The 20,464-nt window shown below is 39.2% G+C and overlaps 1 protein-coding gene across 3 annotated transcripts in view; it reads left to right on the top strand.

Moving 5' to 3' along the window:
• Positions 1-20,464, top strand: part of TRAPPC9 (trafficking protein particle complex subunit 9) — a 431,865-nt gene that overhangs the window by 10,714 nt on the left and 400,687 nt on the right. For all 3 annotated transcript variants that reach the window (XM_041420836.1, XM_041420834.1, XM_041420837.1), the window contains 2 exons: positions 3,696-3,912; positions 6,035-6,178. In XM_041420836.1, coding sequence (XP_041276770.1) covers positions 3,696-3,912; positions 6,035-6,178 — 361 coding nt within the window. The remainder of the gene's footprint in view (positions 1-3,695; positions 3,913-6,034; positions 6,179-20,464) is intronic.

Genomic DNA, 20,464 nt, shown 5'->3' with positions numbered 1-20,464 from the left:
CCTCACCCCCTGGCCAAAATCTCTCGGTGTCCTTGCCCTTCCCAAAGAGAAATCCCCCAGGTGAGATAGAAGTCAGCTGCACCCTTCCCCACCTTGGCCACTTTTTTTGGACACTCTTAAGTACTGGTTGTTATTGTCTCTTAACAACAGATGGGACAAAATTCCATGAGAGAAGGAACCAAAAGGAAAAATCCTAATCCCAACACCCAGTGAATGGCAAAGTACTTGCCACTTCAATAGTTGATATTTATTGCCTAATAATACACAAACACAAAGCTTGGCAACATGAAAAACACACCCTGATCTGAGCTGCCTGCAACCAGTCCAGCCCAAACCAGCACAGACTGGGATCTCTGAATGGCTGGGGAGCAGAGATTGTGTTGGCATTACTGTCTGAAATAACTGTAGGATAATCTTTCCAGAGCTTTCCCCAGGGTTGGGAAATGCATTTTCCATAAAGAGAGGTATGGCTGGGGATTGTATTTACAGCTTTTAAGATTTAATGGATGAAGCATGGAAAGAAATAGAATTATATTTATAATTTAGACTAACTCACGAGGAGGAGTCATCCTGGAATAGCTGAGGGAATAAACTGTAGGACAGTGCTTTTCATTTGTAGGTAAATAGAACATCAGCACAACAAATATTCTGCAGCAGAAAAAACACCTCACAGGTTGAAGTGTAAGACTTATAAACAGGAAAACTAGTTCCTATGCATAAATTTAATTTCATACTCAGTCTAGTAATATAATGTAATTGGTATTTTCTGATGAGCTGCAGGGTAATAAGACTTAACTTTGCATCCAGTTATGAGGAATAAATTGTAAAATATAATTACACAGAAAGTGAGATTATAAAATTTTAATGTTGTAAGGAATAATTAAAAAACAAATAAAAAGCTGCATTCTTCGAAAGCCTGACTTGAAACAAACCCGAGAAAAAAACTGGCTCTGTTATCTGGAGAGTGACCTACAGCCTTTCCAGGTGCAGTTATAGCTTTGTCTGGTGGAGCAGTCAAATAAAAATTACCCAGGTGGAAATAATGCTGTGCTTCAGGTGGTGGCTGTTTTGCAGCCACTTTACAGGCATTACACTTTTATAAATTTATGAGGTCAGGAAAGATGTTTGTAGGTGCTACACCAATGGCCTGCAGAATGCCTGCTGCAATCTTCCCAGAATTAATTACTTGGAGTATCTCTGTGGGTTTTTTCTCATTTTTTCTTCTTTTAAATTTCTGGATGGTAACACATAACTGTTTGTGCTCAGGAAAATGCAATTTTGCTGTCTTTGTGGTTATGAAGAAAAGGTTTCCTGCAGCTGAGGAAAATACTTAATTAACTTTGGGGACAACCATTAAGCAACAAGTTATGTAACAGTGGTAAAAACTTAGACATGATGAAAATAAAACTTTCTGGGAATCTGCTACCTGTCTCATAGCAATTCAAATTATTAGTGAGTGCTCCAGTCCACCTAAATAGCATTGCCCTGTTTTTTATCATCTTAAAGAATTTAGTGAACATTGTCAAAATTGGTATTTAAGGAATAGCTTTTGATATGGTTTTTTAAAGCTTTTTTTGCTTTATTTCCTGATCATGTGCTTTTAACCCTTTTCAACTTTGCTGCCATGTTTTTTTATTGTTCTAACCTGTAAAAATGGCGTAAACAGGTGACTTCAGTATGATAGCTTGTGTTCTTTCTGAGTGATTGCTTTTAGGAACTATGATGACTTCTCCAAATTTTTTCTGTATTTTCCTTTTGTGGTTTTTGTTTTTTTTTCCAGCTGCACTAGTTTCTGAAAGTTTTTACCCTGGTGCAATGACCTTTTCTCACAACTCATGATACAGGGCTTGGTCTTAGGGATGGGTGGTACTTTTGTGTCAGGCACTGTCTTCTGTTGTCAGTTCTGAAAAAATATGAAATTCAGCTTCAAAAATTGTCTGAAACTCTAAAATGCTGTGCTACTCTCTGTGTTTCTTCATATCCTGCAGTATGAAAATTTGAACTGTCAGATAAGGTCGTGGTGCTCTCTGATAACTCCTCTTTGATGTGTCTCATATCCCTATGTCCAAAATTAGAAGTGACTTTTGAGAACAGACTGCTTTTTGTAATTATATCAGGATTTGAGTGGCTAAAAGACATTTTGAAGCTCTTCTTACAAGACCTAATCCTTTCTGTAGAAAAACCAGCCAGTGTGGTGAGCAGCTTCCCTTTGACCGTCCAAGCCTTTAAGTGCCTGAAGTTAAGGAGACTGATTGATACTTCCAGTTTTGAAGAATGAGTTGCTGTTTCTTTCCTTTAGGGCTATTTTTGGGTGAAGTTTGTCACTTGAAACGCCTTTGCAAAATGTGTTGGCAGCTCTAGAGTAATTTAAAGTACGTTTTATTGCTTTTGACTGTGCCAGATCCCGTGCACTAGGTGTCAGCATTGCTCTGCACTGCTGCTTCCTGGGACACGGCAGGAATCATCCAGAGTTTCTGTGGCAGTCTCTTTATGGCTGGCTGACTCCAAAGCAAGATTATCATTCAGGCCAGAGGCAAAAGGAATTAAGTTACCTGGGACTTAGGCCAATACACTGATAAGCTAAGGAAGCACATGGTGGTAGTTCCTTATCAAGTTGGTTTCAGCTTTAAGCCTAACAGGACTTTAACTAAATTCCACCTGACTTGTTGGCAGTGTGCAAATGTATCATGGAATTATTAAGGTTGGAATTGAGCTCAAGACCAACCATTAACTCAGCACTGACAAGCCCAACACTAAACCATGTCCCCAACTGTCACATCTACACATCTTTTAAAGCCCTTCAGTGGTGGAGACTCCACCATGTCCCTGGGCAGGCTGTTCCAATACTTGACTCAGTGAAGAAGTCTGGGTCTGTGTCTTTCTATGACATTTTGCTACTTTAACATTATTTTTTACCTTGTTGGGAAAAGCTCCCATTGAACTCACTGCGGCCCTCCAAAACTTGCTTTGTGCAAGGCATGGCGAGGCCCTGGCACAGATTTGGCAGAGAAGCTGTCCCATCCCTGAGAATGTTCAAGGCTAGGTTGGATGGGGCTTGGAGCCAGCTGGTTTAGAAAAAGACATTCCTGCCTGTAGCAGGAAGCTGGAACAAGATGATGTTCAAGGTTTCTTCCAACCCAAACCATTTTATGATTTTGTGATTCAGTCTCACAGTGTATAAATCACGGTTATAAAGTACGGTTTCACGGAATGAAAAATTTGTGGTTTACAAGATTAGAGATATAAAAATCCAGACAGTAGTTTCTTGCTTTCATAGCCTGAGATTTCAAAATTAGATTTAATCTTCAAGGGATGAAAATTTTAGTGAATCAATAAATCTTGGAAATGGTATATTTTTGCACTCCTTTCATTCACATGAATATCATGTTAAGTATCTTCCATATAATGTGGAGCTGTTTAGCTATTACTGACTGTTTTGACTGTTTACTTGTTAGTACCACTGACAAATAAAGTTGAAGCTGCAGAACTTCATCTTTGCAGTTTTTGTTAACAGTCGAACCAAGCTTAACTTTCCCTGGCTGCAGAAGCTGTCATGCCTGGCTAAGTGCGAATCCCTGGCCTTCTGCAGAGCCAATGTCTGCTACTGTGTCTTTCCTCCTGTTTGTTATTTAGAACTCAGCACTTCAAATCTTTGATAAAACCCAGTCCTTTTATCCTTTCCCTTCCAACTGCAGCTCTCAGAAGAGGAGAAGATCCAGCGTTACAGCATCCTGTCAGAGCTGTACGAGCGCATCGGTTTCCACCGCAAATCGGCGTTTTTCAAGCGCATTGCGGCCATGCAGTGCGCGGCGCCCAGCATCCCCGAGCCCGGCTGGAGAGCCTGCTACAAACTGCTGCTGGAGACCCTTCCTGGCTACAGCCTCTCCCTGGACCCTCAGGACTTCAGCAAAGGTCAGTGTGCATCACCACTCAGCTGGCTTTCCATAATAATTTCCTTGAGAGATTTCATACTGGACCTAAACTGTTTGTTAATCTGAAACTATGGCAGCAGATAGAGCAGTTGTTTAACACTGTGCCTTCGCTTTTTCTTAGTGTTGTTCCAGTAATTTCAAATTTCTGCAAGCCACTGCTAAACATGTTGCTGTGGTTCCCTGTTTGCAGGAAATAATTATGTGTTATTTATGAAAACTTAGTTTCTTATGTTTTTCAGAAATGTCTTTGTTCTGATAATATGCTTCTCAGTACACAAAAAGGTAATATATATTATTCTGGATTATTTTTTCAATTAAAGTACCTTCAGCTGTTCCATCAGAAGTTGTATTCCTTTTTGTTTTGTGGCTGTTTGATCCTATAAGGAAAGAGTATAATCCTTTAACATATTTTTGCATATAGATACATATAATGTAATTAATAGGATCAAATATGTCACATTTTCCCACAAATGAGATCAGAGACAGCTAAATTGCTGCTTGGAAGCTCCTTTTGAGTAAACCTTTCCAAAACCTTGCATTGTGTTACAGAGCAGCAGTTTTGGGGGCCATTCCCTAAATGTTGTAGCTGCAGGAGAGGAGCAGGAATTGATGGGCTGAGCTGTATTTGTGGATGGTTAGTGTTGGGTTTTTAAAAAACTGTTGTGATTTGGCAGTCAAATTGTATGTGTGAGGAGGTAGCAAATGCCAAGTGGACTGGGTCGAAAGATGCTAAGAGTCTAGAAAGAGGAAATGTGCTGGGAAAAATATGCTGTGGCCTGGGATGAGACTGTGTTGGTAGAAGTTGTTGTAGAAGTTCTGTAAAAAATTATAATTAAAAAAGCAAAGAAGTTATGTGATTGGTGTTTAATTTTTACCTTACCTTCATGTTTCACTGAAGAGCGTTGTCTCGTTTTTTATCCCCGAAATGGCTCTTTTAGAGACATATGGAAAGATCACTGCAAACTCTAAGATAGAAATGACATTTCACACATGAAAAATAATGAGACTCTCAAAATATAAACTCTCAAGGTTTGGTTGCAGTAAATATTCCTAAAACAGTTTGCCAAATGCTGATGGGTGATATTACAAGGAAGGCTGTTGAAGTTTATGAAGTATTGAACATCTCGAAATATCTGTTATTTAAAAATTATTGCTGTTGCTTACTACTAAAAGCAGGTTAAGCTTCATGAAGAGTGCTGCCTGTTATGGTTCTGAAAGGAAGGTTATGTTAAGATCATCTATTTATTCTGCCCATAGATACTCTACAAATATGAAGTAATTCATAGACTGAAACTTAAAGACTGAAAATCAGGATCTGTGCCTTGTGTTCTAAAGTTTTATTGCTTTTATTGGATGGGGAAGCATTTAGAAAAAAAATCTCTTACTTGATCTTTAAAGAGAGTTAAGAATTACTGGGCAGTTTTTTTTTTTCTTTACAAGGGCATGGAGTGACAATACAAGGAGAAATGGCTTCAAACTGAAAGAGTAGGTTTAAATATGTGGATATTATGAAGAAATTCTTTACTGTGAGGGTGGTGAGGCCCTGGCACAGGTTGCTCAGAGAAGCTGTGGCTGCCCCATCCCTGGAAGTGTCCAATGCCAGGTTGGATGGGGCTTTAAGCCACCTGGTCTAGGGGAAGGTGTCCCTGCCTGTGGCAGGGAGTTGGAAATAGATGATCTTTAAGGTCCTTTCCAATCCAAACCATTCTGTGATTCTCTGATTTCAATTTCTGTATGAAATCTCATGTGCATTGTCCAGAGAATTAAAAAAATATAAAACTTTAAATGTTTTGTGTATTATTTTGGTTTTTGGGAAATGTTAACTTTGTCTTCAGAATTTTAATTGTACATTTATTTGTCGACAGACACGCATATAAAACAAAACTTGATTTCATGTTTAGGTATTCAAGCAAATACAACAATCCTATTTTTTGTGTTGAGTACAAGCGTTGGATTTTGTAACAACCATTGGGTGATTGGTGTAAGTGCCATAAAATTCCTCCTTAGCATAGGAAGAAAACCAAAACCAATGTGTTTGTGATGATTTCCACCTTTACAATACATTAAATATAATGATTATATATTACCTGCATTTTCCCCAGGAACTCACAGGGGATGGGCTGCAGTGCAGATGCGTCTGCTCCATGAGCTGGTCTATGCTTCCAGGAGGATGGGCAATCCTGCCCTGTGTGTCAGGCATCTCTCCTTCCTGCTCCAGACCATGCTGGATTTCCTTTCTGACCAAGGTAGGACTATTAAAAAAAGCAGATATTTGCACTTTCTTCTGACCCACAGTCAAATAAATAAAATTCAGCAATATATTTTAACAGGATTTAGCCTGTCAGAGGTTAACAATGCAATGAGTGTGTCTATGGATGATTTTCAGCAATGGGAATGATGTGTGTGAGGACCCTTCTGTGGGGTAGGACCATGTAACATTTACAGAATCACCTGAAAAAGCCAAAAGTGACAACTGTTATTTTGTGTTATGTTTCTTAAGAAAAATATTCCATAGTGACTTGTTTATCACCCAGCTTAATGAGACCAATGATCTTAATGAGTGCTAAAAGATTTTAAAATTTAGTTTTGCTTCTCAGTAAGCCAGGTAAAAAATGCATTTTTTTCCAGTTATTCCTTTGTTTTCAATAATGAGGATGGAAGTGAAAAAGTATAGGTTGGCTTTTTTTAAATTTTTTTTTAAATTTTATTTTTTTTTTTTTTCTTCTTTAGTTATGGCCAAATGTCTCCCCTTAGTGACTTCTGCAGCAAAGAACTTTGTTGGCAAACTTTAGGTATTTGCCTGCTTTATTCCCTCTGTTTAGTGGCTCAAATCAGTGCTGGAGGAAGGAGAGGAGTTGATAAACTGGAATAAATTTTCTTTCTGCCTGTAGATCTTATTTGCTGTCAAAAGGTCCTTGGGTTTTCCAGGACTTACAGTGAAGCTTTGTTGATATATGTATGGAAAGTTGTGCTGAAGACAAGGTTTTAAACTCCTCCACTCTGCATTTCCGCATGTGATGTTGTTAATCCCTAATCCTAAAAGGTTTGGATTCTTAAAGACAAGAAACTTGTGTGTTCTTTGCCTTCAGACATTTTATGTCTGAGTAAACCTTCCAGCTTCATAAGGCCTGGGATAACTGTGATGTTTAGTGCCTTTAAAAAAATCAAACGAAATATTCTCCTATGTGTTTGAAAAACAGTTGAATATTTTTCTTTCCTTCTCTCCTAAAACCATCCAAAATAGAACTTGCTGTTGAGTTTGGTGTCTTTTATTGATAAGAAACGCCAGGAGTGTATTTCTGGCCTGTATTTTTTTTGGTAACCCAGCTGAGATTGGTATTGTGTGACCACAGAATCGTTAAGGTTGCAAAAAGCCTCCAAGATCATCAAGTCCAACCTGATTTTGTTCAAGAGTCCATTTAGCATAGAAAATTACTTAAAATGTATAGGTCTTCTAAAAATATTGGGATATTAAGGAAAAATAAACCAACAAACCTTCTTCAATGTAGAGCTGTAGTAAAGGACAGAAGCAAGAGAATTGAAGGCAGAGGATGAGGTTACAGTTTTAATTACTGTGAGCTGTTCCCTTATAAACTGGTAAAAAGGTATCATTAGTGTTCCTCTCTGATGCCACATGACTGAAATTTCCAGGTTTTGTCAATCAATTGAAGGTTTAATTAGAAAACAGAATTAATGCAGTGGTGTTGGAGTTCAAGAGTGCTCAGAATTTACTATTTTTCTATGCTGCATAGACAGTCACCAATTCCTAAGAGTGGAAGAAAACTCACTCTTGTGAAAAGTCAGTTTTGACTTGAATGTGTTCTTTCCTAAATAAACTTCATATTTTTAAAGCTTGTTACTGACTATCTGCTAAATCCTGTTCTTGTAGGAAGCTTTAAAGTTTGGGTAGTTTGCAGATAATTTTTAAAATTAGAATAAATAGAAAACTCTTAAGCTGAGAGGAAGTTACCAGCTAAACATTTGGCTCTGGAACTTGACCTTCTAACCCTTTTTCTCTCAGGATTAGCTGCCTCTAGACACAGAAAAGGAACATTTTCTCGTTTTTTAATTTAATTCTGTTCATTTACTAGTTCAGTTGAAGCTGAGATACTGATTTATTCTCCAATTAGAAGTTCAGCTGCTGAGATTTATTTGTTCCAATGAAATCTAGATTTATTAATTAGAAACTCTTGCTTCTATTAATGGAACACAAATGCATAGTCAAAACTGGTTTGTGTTTAAAACAAAATTTAATGTTTGAATTGAATCACACATTTTAAAATACAGCTTGTCTATGTTTACTTGAATTTACTTGAATCTCCAACCATGCAGACTGGCAAATCTAAATAAAGAGTATCATCAAGTAAATGGGAGATGTCAGTCACTATTTTAACGACGTGGAAGCTAAAAGTTTGATTTAAAATTAAGCTGTTCAGTTGCATAAATATGTAAAATGCAGTCTACTGCTAAGCAAAAAGAGGTACTAAATTCTGTGTAAAACCTCTAATCTCAAGCTATTATGTTTTAATGGTAACAAGCCCTTAAGAATCACTTTCTTTAAATAAGAATTAAAATATGCAGTTGCAAAGTTGCTTGGAATTGAACCTATCTTTTGCCTAATGCTTTTTGAAACAAAACTGCTTGTACAGCTCAGTGAATTTCAATTCAGCAATGTCAGATATTTGGAAAAAATGCCATTATTTTACTGTGGCTCTTCACTGGTAATATTCATATTTCTTTAAAGGGCTGTGACTTGCATTGAGTGCAAATAATTCTGAGTTGGTTCATCTGTTAGGGCCTCTCTAAACACAGAACTCTTTGGAAACAGCTCCTAAGGAAATGTGACTGTCCACTCACCAGGCAGTCCTGTGGTGAACGAGTAGAGTTGGGAATGTTTCTCCATTGCCTCTTGGAAGATTTGAGGTTTGAAAGTGAAAGCTTTGAACTGCTTTCTTTTAGAAAATGAGGCACCTCTTTGAAGACCACTGAAAGACCTTGATGTTGATCAGTTAGGGAAGGGAGCAATGAACTTTGGGAACATCAGGTGGGCTTGGCCTGGGTACTGAGGAACAGCCAATGGATTTTAGGGGAGCAGAGATAAAGGTCACCAGTGATTTTGTGTTACTGGGAGGTGGATGTGAGGTTGCCACTCACAAAATCCTCTCTAAGCAAGTGCCCAACCGGCCAAAAATCTGTGAGGTCTACAAAGTGTTGGAAGCTTTGCTGTCCTGGCTGCTCCACCCCACTGGTGCTGCTGCTCTGGCTCTGCTCCCTGGCTGGGCAGCTCTGGGAGGGATCCCAGGGAACACTCCTTGGCACCCAGGGAGATCTCCCATAGCACTGTGAGCAGTGCTGGAGCCTTGGTGGGGGTAACCCTCTCCTGTGCTTCTCGTCATCATTGCTGGCATTCTCCTGCTTCCTATTTTCTCCTTCTTTCCTCCTCTACAAAGAAATGAAGTTGAGTTATCACTTTGGATCCCAACATTTAACCTCATTTGTGTTTTAATCTTCTTTTTGGGTATGTTCAGAACGTAATTCCTTCCTGCATTGTGGATCAAGACAAAACTTGTTTCTCTTGAGCAGATCAGAACAGTCCCTCACCCCTGTAAGTTCATGTTCTTTCAGACATTCAGCAGGTTTCCAGGATTTCAGGATTCATGCTGTTTGCTTCTGGTGGCAGGGATCTTGATGTGCTGAGGTGAGGTTTTCTCACCCACCATAGTGTAGGAAAATCTCTGCCAAGATCTTCCTGTCCTATGGTTATTGTTGCTGCACTTGAATTCTTTCCAGCCTCCTGGTGAGGTGACTGCCTTCACATCTGAGCTCTCCACTGCTCTGTCATGTGCTTAATGAATTAAACTACTGACTCTATGATGATTCTGCATGAAACATGCAGAAGTAATTTTTCATCTGTTGACCAGGGCTTTGGATGTCTTTGTTCTTGAGCTGACAGTAGGTGATGGAGAGAACTTCCCAGAATATCCTGCTGTGTCTGTCCTTCCTCTGAGTGGTTGTTTCTTAAATCGTCAGATACTGCTAAAGATGTTTATTCTCAGTCTGTACTGAGATCATTGTAACTAGTGAAGAATTTCTGCCAAAATTTCTGCTGAATGCTGTTTCAGTTCCCATTATCCTGTAGATGAGTTGGGTTGGACTTGTCAGTGTTTCCTGGGCAGCCCACCTTGCTTGCCTTGACAGCTTGGACTTGTTGGTAGCTGAGGGACTTCACACCATTAATCTGAGAGCACTTTTGGAACCTTTTCCTTTCAAGCCTGCTGTGCTCAGGTGAGATGTCAGCTGGCAGGGTGAGGTTGTGCCTTCTGCAAAGAAGTGATGAGCTTGATCTAAGAAAGAAACCCGAAACCTTGTTTATCTTCAGAAATTATGGTTAAGCCTGGACTAAGTATAATTTGGTGATGTCAGACGTGGTGTCTTACAACTCTTAAAATATGTCTTTCTATCTTGCATTTTGAAAGAGGAAATTATGCAGTATTTTAGACATTTTTATTTATAGAACAGATTGCATATGCATTCCCTCAGTGTCATTTAAATTTCAAATTGGTATGTGGAAGTATGGAAAATAAGGAAGAATATTAAACCGGGCTCCTGAAAATTGACAGCTAGGCCACAAATGAATGTGGAAATTACTTTAACCCTTTGTAGCCCTCCTGCCAAGCAGCAATAAGGACCAGACTTGGTTTCTAAGGGTCTTTACTTAAAAATGTAATGTTGTCCTGAATTTCCATCCAAACCTGGGAAAATGAAGTGAAGCTGCAGAGGCACTTGGTGGGTTATACCTCCCCACCAAGATTTAGAGATTGGGCTAAATGAATTTCACTGGGGCAGGGGATAAGAATAACCTGTGAGCCTATAAAGAACTTTTGGGCATGGAATAATTTAAAATGGCATATTTTTTTGAGGGACTGCTGGAGCAGCTTGTGACTCTGTTCACCTCACTGCCTCCTGTTCTCTTGTTCAAATCTTGCTGTGACTTTCTGATTTCCCCAAGTTTTCAGAGCTGTAGCCAAAGTTGTTGAGAGTTTCAGCACATTTCAGTTTGAGCTGATTGCTCACCATTTCTCCCCTCTGTTTGCCATTTCTCCTGCCTATTTTCATAATGCTGCTCTTCTTTTTTTTTCTCCTGTTTTCATATTTAGGTTAGAGGAAACAAGATTATAAATATTACAAATAAAGACATAAGCCCAGAAAAGATTTTGAGGTGTAACTTGCTCAACTCATGAAAAACTGAAAGATAATTGAGGTATGGAAAGGGACACTCAGGGAGCTGTATCAGACCATTTGGATCAAGGTTTTCTGTTTAGGAAAGAAGATTCCAAGGCTGGTCCTTCCTCTACAGAGAATAAATTTGTGAAATTATTTTGAAATGTAATTAGAGGTGGTTTATGGTGGGGAGTGATCTGAACTGTAAAATGAACAGCAATAAATTTCAGGTACCAGATAAGGTTCAAAGGCACTAAAAGCATTTTAATTTTAAACAGCTGAATTACAGTTGCAGTTAATTTCTTAAAGTGTTTTTATCCTCACTTTAAAATTACAAATGGCAAGTGCATTGCTGTATTTTTTAAGAGTTCAAGAGGGATGGAAGTTCTTCCAACTGATATATCTATGTCACAGTCTTCCTAGTGACCCTGGCCACAGCAGTGATTCTTTTTACAAGATTTATCACTCCCCTTACACATCTATGGCTGTCTCAGTACTGACTAAGTGACCCTGGTCGTGGATACTTCTCTTGAAGTGAGGTAAACCAAATTCCATCCTTTGAACCCCTCTGGAGTTCAATATATTTGGCGTCAGTACTGGCTGCATTATAAGAAGCTCTAGTAAATAACAGTAGGTGTGTGGATAATTGTGATTTAATAGGAAGAGGTTGAAATATCTTTGAAGCATGATTTATTTTCAAGGAATGATGGAGCATTTAAATGTGTGTGATTTAGTTGATATAGTATTCCTGAATTAAAAAAAAAAAAAAAAACAAATCAAAAACATTTATGGGTACATTGGTTCATTAATGATTAGAAGAGACAGAAACAATAAGTGAATGAGTTTAGGGTATTGAAGAAAGAGATTCCCAGTCATGTGCTCAGCAATAACCAAATCATCCCTGTATTACCAACACTTTTCAGCACAAATCCCAAAACACAGCCCCAGCCCAGCTCCTGTCAAGGAAATTAACTCTACCCCAGCCCAAAGCAGCACTTGTCAAAACAGATGTCAGCTATTAGGAAACTGGCAAAAGTGACAATATCACAATTTGTTATCAAACCGAGGTTATTTAGAATTTCTGGAGTAGACTTGATGGTAATGATAGTGGAGGATAAGAGATTCTGTGTTGGAATCCTGCTCTTCCAGATTCTGCTAGTGCTGTCACAGGTAATCCCCAAAGCTGTGCAATAAAGGCACAACTGCTTTGCTCTGTAGCTTCTCTTTTGTGCTGCAATGCTTAATATACTTTAAATTGCATTTAAATTAGGGCAGCATTTCTCCTAGAACATCTGTAGTGTGTAAATTCATTTTTGGAAAGGTAAATGTTACTGATTGCAAGGGCTAAAAAGAATGATGCTTTAATCAGACTGAACAGAGAGTTTAGTGCAAATTAAAACTTGATGTAAACTTCAGAGTTGGAGTGAGGTTCACTTAACTGACACTGGTGAACTGGTTTTAATGCACTGGGTTGTATTTTAGCTGACAAAGTACCTGCAAGTTGGTATTGCCCAACCAATAAACCTTTCAAAAGGGAGTTACTTTGGTTGGTCTTGCAATATTCAAATTAACTGATTTCAGGATGAAGATGGAAATCTACAGTATAATTACCAGGGAATATTTATAGCAGCCTGGGTAGTTCTTAGCCATTACTTTGAAATATTTCACAGCTTCAGCTTAATGCCATATCTTGCCTGTGTACTTATGTATAAATAAGTGTATGTGTGTATATATATGTATAAAAATGTAATTAAACAGACTTGTCACCTTGTGTGTTTGATGTATAGCAGTGGCACAGTGTGGTCTAAGAATGAATATATTAAAAAAGCCCAAATGCAAATGCTTTCTGATGGGTTGGAATAAAAGACCTGGGAGATTTTATTTGAAGTAGAAGGAGACTCCTTAGAAGCCAGTTAAGTCTTATTCATCATGGTACTGTGACTTCTGCTGCTTTTCATCTGCTTCTGTGTTTTCATCAGTTCTGTGCTAACAAACTTTAGCACTGTTGTGTTCCTGCTACACTTCTTCCTGCTTTTTTTAACTCCCCACTTTTAGAATGTCTCCCTGGAATTTGTGTTTTATAGAGACAAGCCAGCTTATTTAATAACTTTGCACAAACTGCTTTATTAAGAGGGTGTAGTTTATTTACCTGAAGTAAATGTCTTTTAGACTTTGATTTTTTTTTTGGAAGTTTGAATGAAATGGAGTAAACTAGTAACAGGAATAAAAGGTTTAAAATCATTTGCATAGCACTAAATATCAAACACAACAAATTTTTAACTCATATGTTATATGACAAAAATAATGCACTGTGAATCAAATATTTGGCATTACAGACCAGCCTGAAAGTTTCACACATGATTTGTCTTTGCTTAGACTTGTGTGTCAGTGAGGTACAGACAAAAACTCCAGCCAATGCCATAGCCAAATTCTTAGGCTATGATCAGCAGATCAATAGTTACAGTAAAATAGTGCTTTTTTATGGTGAAAATTTCCTATTAATTTTTTAAGGTCACTCATGAACAAAATGAAGTCTTTGAGCTTTAGCCTAAAATTGCTGTCTTCATGTAGGTACCTCTGATCTTGAAGCAGTGTGATTTCCCTCAATTATTGAGGGAAAAGATACAGGTGTGCAAATGGAGGCACATTGCAAGGTTTTTATTCCAGGAAAAAAAATTCCTTTGGGGTAGAGCTACTTCATTTGGACAGATGAAGACATGAAGAATTTGTGCTGTATTATTAAGTGCTAATTTTTTTTGTACCAAAGGAGGCTATTTTAGGAGGTGCTATATTACTAAAATTCAAATATATTTTATATGACATTTAACAGACTCAATACTGCTCTCTCGCCCTAAATTCAAATTAAAGCACTGTCAAGGCTGCTGTTGAAATTGGCAGTTTATATGGAAAAAGAAATATCCATGTTTAAAAATGGATCATCCATGTACCTCAGTGAACTCCCCATATGATGTCCATTGAGTGTGATTGGATGTGCCAAGGGAAGATGAGTGGGGTAGGAGTGACACTGAAGAGATGTTTTTACAGAGGGATGGGAAAACTCAATTGTACATTAGGAGAGAGAGCTGACATGTCTTCATTTTAAGTTTTCAGACAGTTTCCCAGTTTTTTCAGCAATTAAACCATCCTATTCTGAAGCAAGTTTAGATCACTAGTGGAGACATTGAAATTTTGAATCCTGATTAACCTTTCTGGCCAAATCCCTGTGATGTTGTATAACAGTATATTGGGGAAAATGTTCTGCAGAAATCAATGTGGTGTTTTTGTCATCCTCTGCCTCTGCTTCTTCCACATAAAATCCAGAATCAGATGTGTTTAACAGTTACACCCTTGTATCTGGGAATATTTACAAAACCTGCATTGCCCATAAGCAGCTTTACAGCAGTCCTGAGTTCATTTATTGTTATAAAAGTTATCTATGTCTAATTTACTTCACTTTTTGTAAAGGTAGGAGTATTGATTTCAGTGGTTTATATACTGATTTTATGTGTACAAAATGTATTTTCTTAGTATTGAAAGTATGCAGACATCTGAAGTTCCGAGATATGGAGGAGAGCCAGACACTGAAATTTTAATGGTGTCTTTATGAACTGTCTTCAGCTATGCTGACTTTTTAAAGTCAGGTTTTAAATAGAAATATTTTGGTGCAAACTGGCTGGGACTTCATGTGTGTACATTTTATACAATTATTAAAACCCTTGTAATGGAAGACTGTGATGTGTTTAGTACTCTCTTCCTCTTCTGTGGCAGTCTTTTTAGAAGTGGAAAACATTCTGCTTCTAAAAGACAGCTATATTTATTTGTGTCTAAAATATTATTTTCTTCCCCTTTCCTACAAAGTTAGTAGTAAATTGAGAACTTGTTTTTCAGAGATGAGCTATTACAGAGCAAATAACTGAATCCTTTGTGTGGGTGGAGTCAGTCTCTGATATAGTTCATGATGCTCTGTTCATGAAAGCAGGTCTAACTCTCATAGCATAGATTAATTATTTTCTTCTAGTTTCTGCTCTTTTCTTTGTCAAACAGTGAATTTTATTAGTCTCTGCTGTGGTTATTTAGAGATCTATGTTGCTTGATTTCTTAAAGAAATGGGATTCATGCTCTCTGGTGGCTGCCAGTGCCTTTCTCCCTAAGGACAGCTTTGGAGTCTGTGGGGAACACAGACATTCATTGCAGTAGTGGGATGAACACTCAGGGTTCCTGTGTTGCTGTCAAAGCCGCTTGTTCAAGTATGAGTCTTCTGAGCAGTCTGAAGTTGTGTTTACCTGCTGCATGTATTTTTCAGAAAAAATATTATTGGTGCTGTTTTTTACTGTAGAAAGTGCCATCACCCAGTCCCTGTCAGAGTTAACGGGGTGGAGAAGAGGGTGCTGCCTGCAGGGAGAGGAGCTCGGCTGTGCTCAGTTCCAGCCCTGGTTTTGCAGGCGTGGATTGATCCTGCAGGTCCTGCCCAGGTGCTTTGCTCACACCTCTGGCCTGGTTGTGCTTGGGGAAGGGGGATGCCCTGAATACACAAATGTGGTGATCCCTGCCCAAAGCAGAGCCCAGGCACTGCCTGAAAGGCTGAGGAGCTTTGCACACCCCCTGCAATCTGTGATTAACTGCAGAGTAAGAGGTGGTTGCTGTCTGTGAATGGTGAATAATCAATTCCTACTGCAGCTTTTGTGAGGGTCTTAATGTATTTTGTGGCTTCTCGGGATTTTCTCTCTGGTTGTGAGATGATCCCAAGGTGTGTTGAAAGTCTGTTCTCCCCAAACCAGCTGTCGAAGAACTGATCAGGAGTCTTTGGCTCGCGTTTTCAAGGTTGTTTATTATTTTTTATCTAAAACATTTTCTGTCTGGCTCGCCGAGATCTGTTCGGCTGGTCAGTCTGAGGCACACTCCCCACCCACGGGACTGGTGTTGTCTTTTATACTACAAACTACGTACTCGATATTTACAGTTATTTTCCGATACCTATCACCTATGCTGGACAGTGACTTTCTACTCTACACCAATCCCAAAGTGCCACCTTCACCAAGAAGATGGAGGCTAGGAAGAAGAAGGAAGAAGGACAGGACAATGCCCAGATGCCTCCATCTTGTCCCTAGACTCCCATAGTAAAGTTCTTCAAAATTCCACCTTTCACCCTGTGACAACTACTGTTATGCTATCTAAACTTTTGTGACTCTTCATGTCACAATTCTTTTGTAATTCTTCATATAAGGTTGGTAATTTGCTCCATGGGTCGAACTCAAAGCCACAGGGGTCTTTGGCTTCCTGCCAGGAACCTGTGCCAGGGCTTTGAGCCATCCAGGGCATCCAGAGGGATGTCCTGGGTTCTGACAGTGGCCTTTTTGAAATTCTTTAGTTTAAAAAGTACACTGCATTTTCATGGCAGAGTGAGACTGAAGATTCCCCTGGAAGCAGACATGGACTTTCTTCCCTAGGGCTCACCAAGCAATTCTCATTTTGTGTGGATGTGTGAAGGAAGTATCACAGTCTGAGTTGGAAGCAACCTTAAAGTTATCATCTCTGCTGTGGGCAGGGACACCTTCCACTATCCCAGGTTCCTCCAAGTCCCATTCAACCTGGTCTTGAACACTTCCAGGGATGGGGGCAGCCATAGCTTCTCTGGGCAACCTGTGCCAGAGCCTTACCAGCCTCAGAAAATATTTTTTTTTCCTAATATCTAAGCTAAACCTGCCCTCTGTCAGTCTGAATCCATTTCCCCTTATCCTCTCGCTACACGCTCTTGTAAAAAGTCTCTTTCCATCTTTCTTGTACATTCCCTTCAGGCACTGGAAGGCCATATCTATGTTTATGGGTGCAAAAACTGCTTTTTCTCTTGTTTTTTTTCCTGTCATCAGACTGACTTTTCTGTCTTGTTATATATTACTGTTAACTCATTAAGAAGATGTTTGAGTCTGTCCTGAGAACCTTGGGCCAGGACTGCTGCAGGAACTCTCCTCAGACTTCTCCTTTGTGTCCATTATTTGATGTCTTCAAGGGAGAAGGAGAAAGCTCAGCCAGCGCAAACCACCATGGGCAATGAGGGTTTTTATTAAAATGTTTATTCTGGGCCTATCACTGAGGTAAAATTGGAGTCAGAAGGTGTTGAGCTATTTGTTTTCAATATTTTAGTGAGCTCCATAAGGAAATGAAGTTGTTCCAGTGGGACTGGTGGGTCAGACAGGAAATGTTCCCTTTCTTTGTTCCACCTGGCTGTTTGTTCTGATTGTTCTGCAGGGGACACTGTGACTTGATCAACACAACATCAACCAATTGTTGCCAAAGAATAAATGTTGTGTTTTTATTCTTTGCCTTAGTGTTCAGTGGGTAGTGATTGAACCCGAGTACAGCTATTTTAAAATTTCTTCAAATATTCAAGAGCACAGTTACAGCAATTGTGTTCTTATTTTCTGTGTTATCTGCCAAGACATGAACTACTGCTTGTGTTACACTGTTAAATCACAGTTACTGAAGTGCTTAAAAATGCTAGTCTATAAATGACCTTCTGTCCTGTCCTGGTCTGATTTTTCAATGGCTCCATTATTGTGAAATACTGCTCCACAGGACTGTGAAATGAGCAGAAAGTCTTGTCTTTTTCACATTTAGTAGCTTTCAATCACTAATGGTTTCTGACTGTGCATATGAAACTCTCAGATTTTTATGTTCTAATACTAGAAGAAAGTTTGAAGCAGCTTGGACACCAAACCAATGCTTGTTATGTTGAGGTTAAATAGTTGAGCAATGAAATTCTAAGAGTATGGGTGGACTTGCAACATTTTTGGTTGTCAGAACCAATTTGGTATGAAATGGGGAAAATACACTGGGTTTGTACTGAACAAAATGAGTAGAATGTGCTCACATGCCAGTGCTGCCAGAGGCTTTGCTCAGCTTTATTTGGTTTATTCTGTCATCCTGGTCTTTCAGTGAGTTTGGAGAGAAAGTGAAGGGAAAAAAATTGTGAACATAGTTAATCCAGATGAGAAAATAAGCTGTCACTCCTCGCTCAATAAATGAGTCTCTAATACCTACACAAAAGTATCCAGTAGTGCTCCCAGCTGCAGGACAGGCTTTTAAAGCTGTTGAGGTGAATTCAGGGGTCACAGGATCAAGTGGTGATTGCCTTCCTGCTGACCTGTACGAGCACGAAGGCACCAGGTGGGTAAAGACCTCCAAGAGCAGCTGGTTTTTGTCTCTACTTTTCAAAAAGGCAAGTGCTGGTGATAACAGTCACAGAAATCTCCTAACTGTAGGTCAGGAGGGAGGTTGAGGAGTTCAGTGGCTCCTCCCAGGAGGTTCTGTCAGAACAGGATGTCAGGCAGCCAAAAGCTGTGAGAATTCAGAACAGCAATGGCTGGAGCAGGTTTTTGGCAACCATTAAGACACAGAGGTCAGGGAGCTGAGGTGCTCCTCAAGGGAGAAGGTTCCAGTGTTTGCTTTCAGAAGTGGCTCTTGGGCAGGATTAGGCAGCTCTTTTGCATTGTGAATGCTTCCCATTTTGTCCTGCTGATGTGGATTCCTTCAGCATCTTGGCTGAGATGTGGTGCTAAGGAAAAGGAACTGAGCTGCTGGCCTGGCAGCAGCATGTTTAAAGCTGTCTTTCACACCACATCAACATAGAAAAATGGTTTGGTTTGGCTTTTTTCTCACGGAAACTGTGGGGAGCTGCTACCAGGAAATAACCACGTGACTCAAAAATCTGTAAACAAATTCTTGCAAATGGCAGCCTGCTTTCTTTGAGAACAATAACTGACAGTGTTTCACACTAGGGAATGAAAGGCAGTGCTCTGGGATGGCAGACCTTTGGTTTCAGGCACAATTAAGCAGATGCTGTAGCATTACCTTCACCATTCCTGGTAGCTGTGAAGATTTCCATCTCGGTGGATTCTGCTTGCACTATGTGCCCTTGTTCATAATATGGCAAATGACCTGAAATTTTGATGGTAATTCTCAGCCTTGAACCACTACAACTCCTGGCTCTGCTGTGCTGCTCTGAGTCTATATGGATGCCTAATTAATGTGGTTTTGGGAGCATTCCCTACAGGCAATTAAAATGTGGGGAATGGCTCAAGAGACTGTTCAGTGAAACACAGACACGAGCAAGGCAATTTGTCAGTTATGTGCCATTAATTCCATAGTGAAGGGATTACAATCAATGTTGATTTGCTTTGAAGGAGTGTGTACTCCTTGTGGCTGTAGAATTCACAGACTGAGCTGGATTGGTGTGGGCAGCACAAGCATTGCTGGATGTTTGTGCTTTTCAAGGCCCAAGATGGTGTTTTGGGCAGGTTTTGGTATTTTTGGCACAGTTTACAGGATATGTTTCTTTCACATTTTTCTCACTTCTCCCTCTCACAGCTGCTATGCAGCATTTTTTACCCTTTCTTAGATATGAGCTCTGGGCAGCAGCAGGTTTGTTTTGGGGTTGTCTGGAATGGGCTCTGTCATGGAGATACCCTGGTGCCTTCTCCCAGAGGCCACTCCTTGCTACCAAAACCTTGCTGCATAACCCAGTACCATAACCTCAGGTTTTCCTGGTAGTGCTACTACTGATACTAATTGTTATCACCCTCCCCTTTCCTATTTAGTTTAATCATTGAGTATTTTGATATTTCAAGTGTTTTCTAGATACAGTTTCAATATTGAATAATTATTTATGTAGGTAGCACGTCCATAGAACAGCCTGGTCCAGTGGAAGGTGTCTCTGCCCATGGCAGGGGGGTTGGATTTTATGGTTCTTTCCAACAGTCTATGAATATTCTCTTTAAAACAATATAGGTTTCTTCAGCTGCCTCATTCTCCCCTCTAAACAAACACTGCCAGGCTTTTCTCTGTTTGCAGACTTCCATTTCATCAGAGAAACAGGGAATCATAGAATCGTAGAAAGGTTTGGGTTGGAAGGCACCATAAAGATTAAATACAATTTTGCGTTGAGGTTTTATATTTCCAAATTGACCTTTTTTTTCTGGTTGCACAATTTTATGTATTGTTGAAAATAATTACTGGATAAAACTAATATGCAATCATTGTACATTCTTGAAGATAACCCAAATAATGCATATTTGTTTGAATGTTCTTCTATTTTTAAGCAAAACCAAAGAAAATCTTTCTTTCCTGTTATGATTTAGTAGCATAACACAGTACAATTATTTTGAGGATTAAATAGTTTTCACACAAGTTAACATCAAAAGTAATTTGTTTCTCTTCATTGCCTTTGATATTATTTAATCTAATGTTTCAGAGCAGTCCTTGTTCCCATGCAATGCTATTATTAATAACCTTAATATGTGTGAGGCTGATTGTTT

The sequence above is a fragment of the Onychostruthus taczanowskii genome, unplaced genomic scaffold (genome assembly GCF_017590055.1).
Source record: "Onychostruthus taczanowskii isolate IOZ18803 unplaced genomic scaffold, ASM1759005v1 scaffold66, whole genome shotgun sequence".
In the NCBI taxonomy this organism is placed as follows: domain Eukaryota; kingdom Metazoa; phylum Chordata; class Aves; order Passeriformes; family Passeridae; genus Onychostruthus; species Onychostruthus taczanowskii.
Note: the sequence above shows the minus strand (reverse complement) of the source record. Positions and strands in the feature narration are given on the sequence as shown.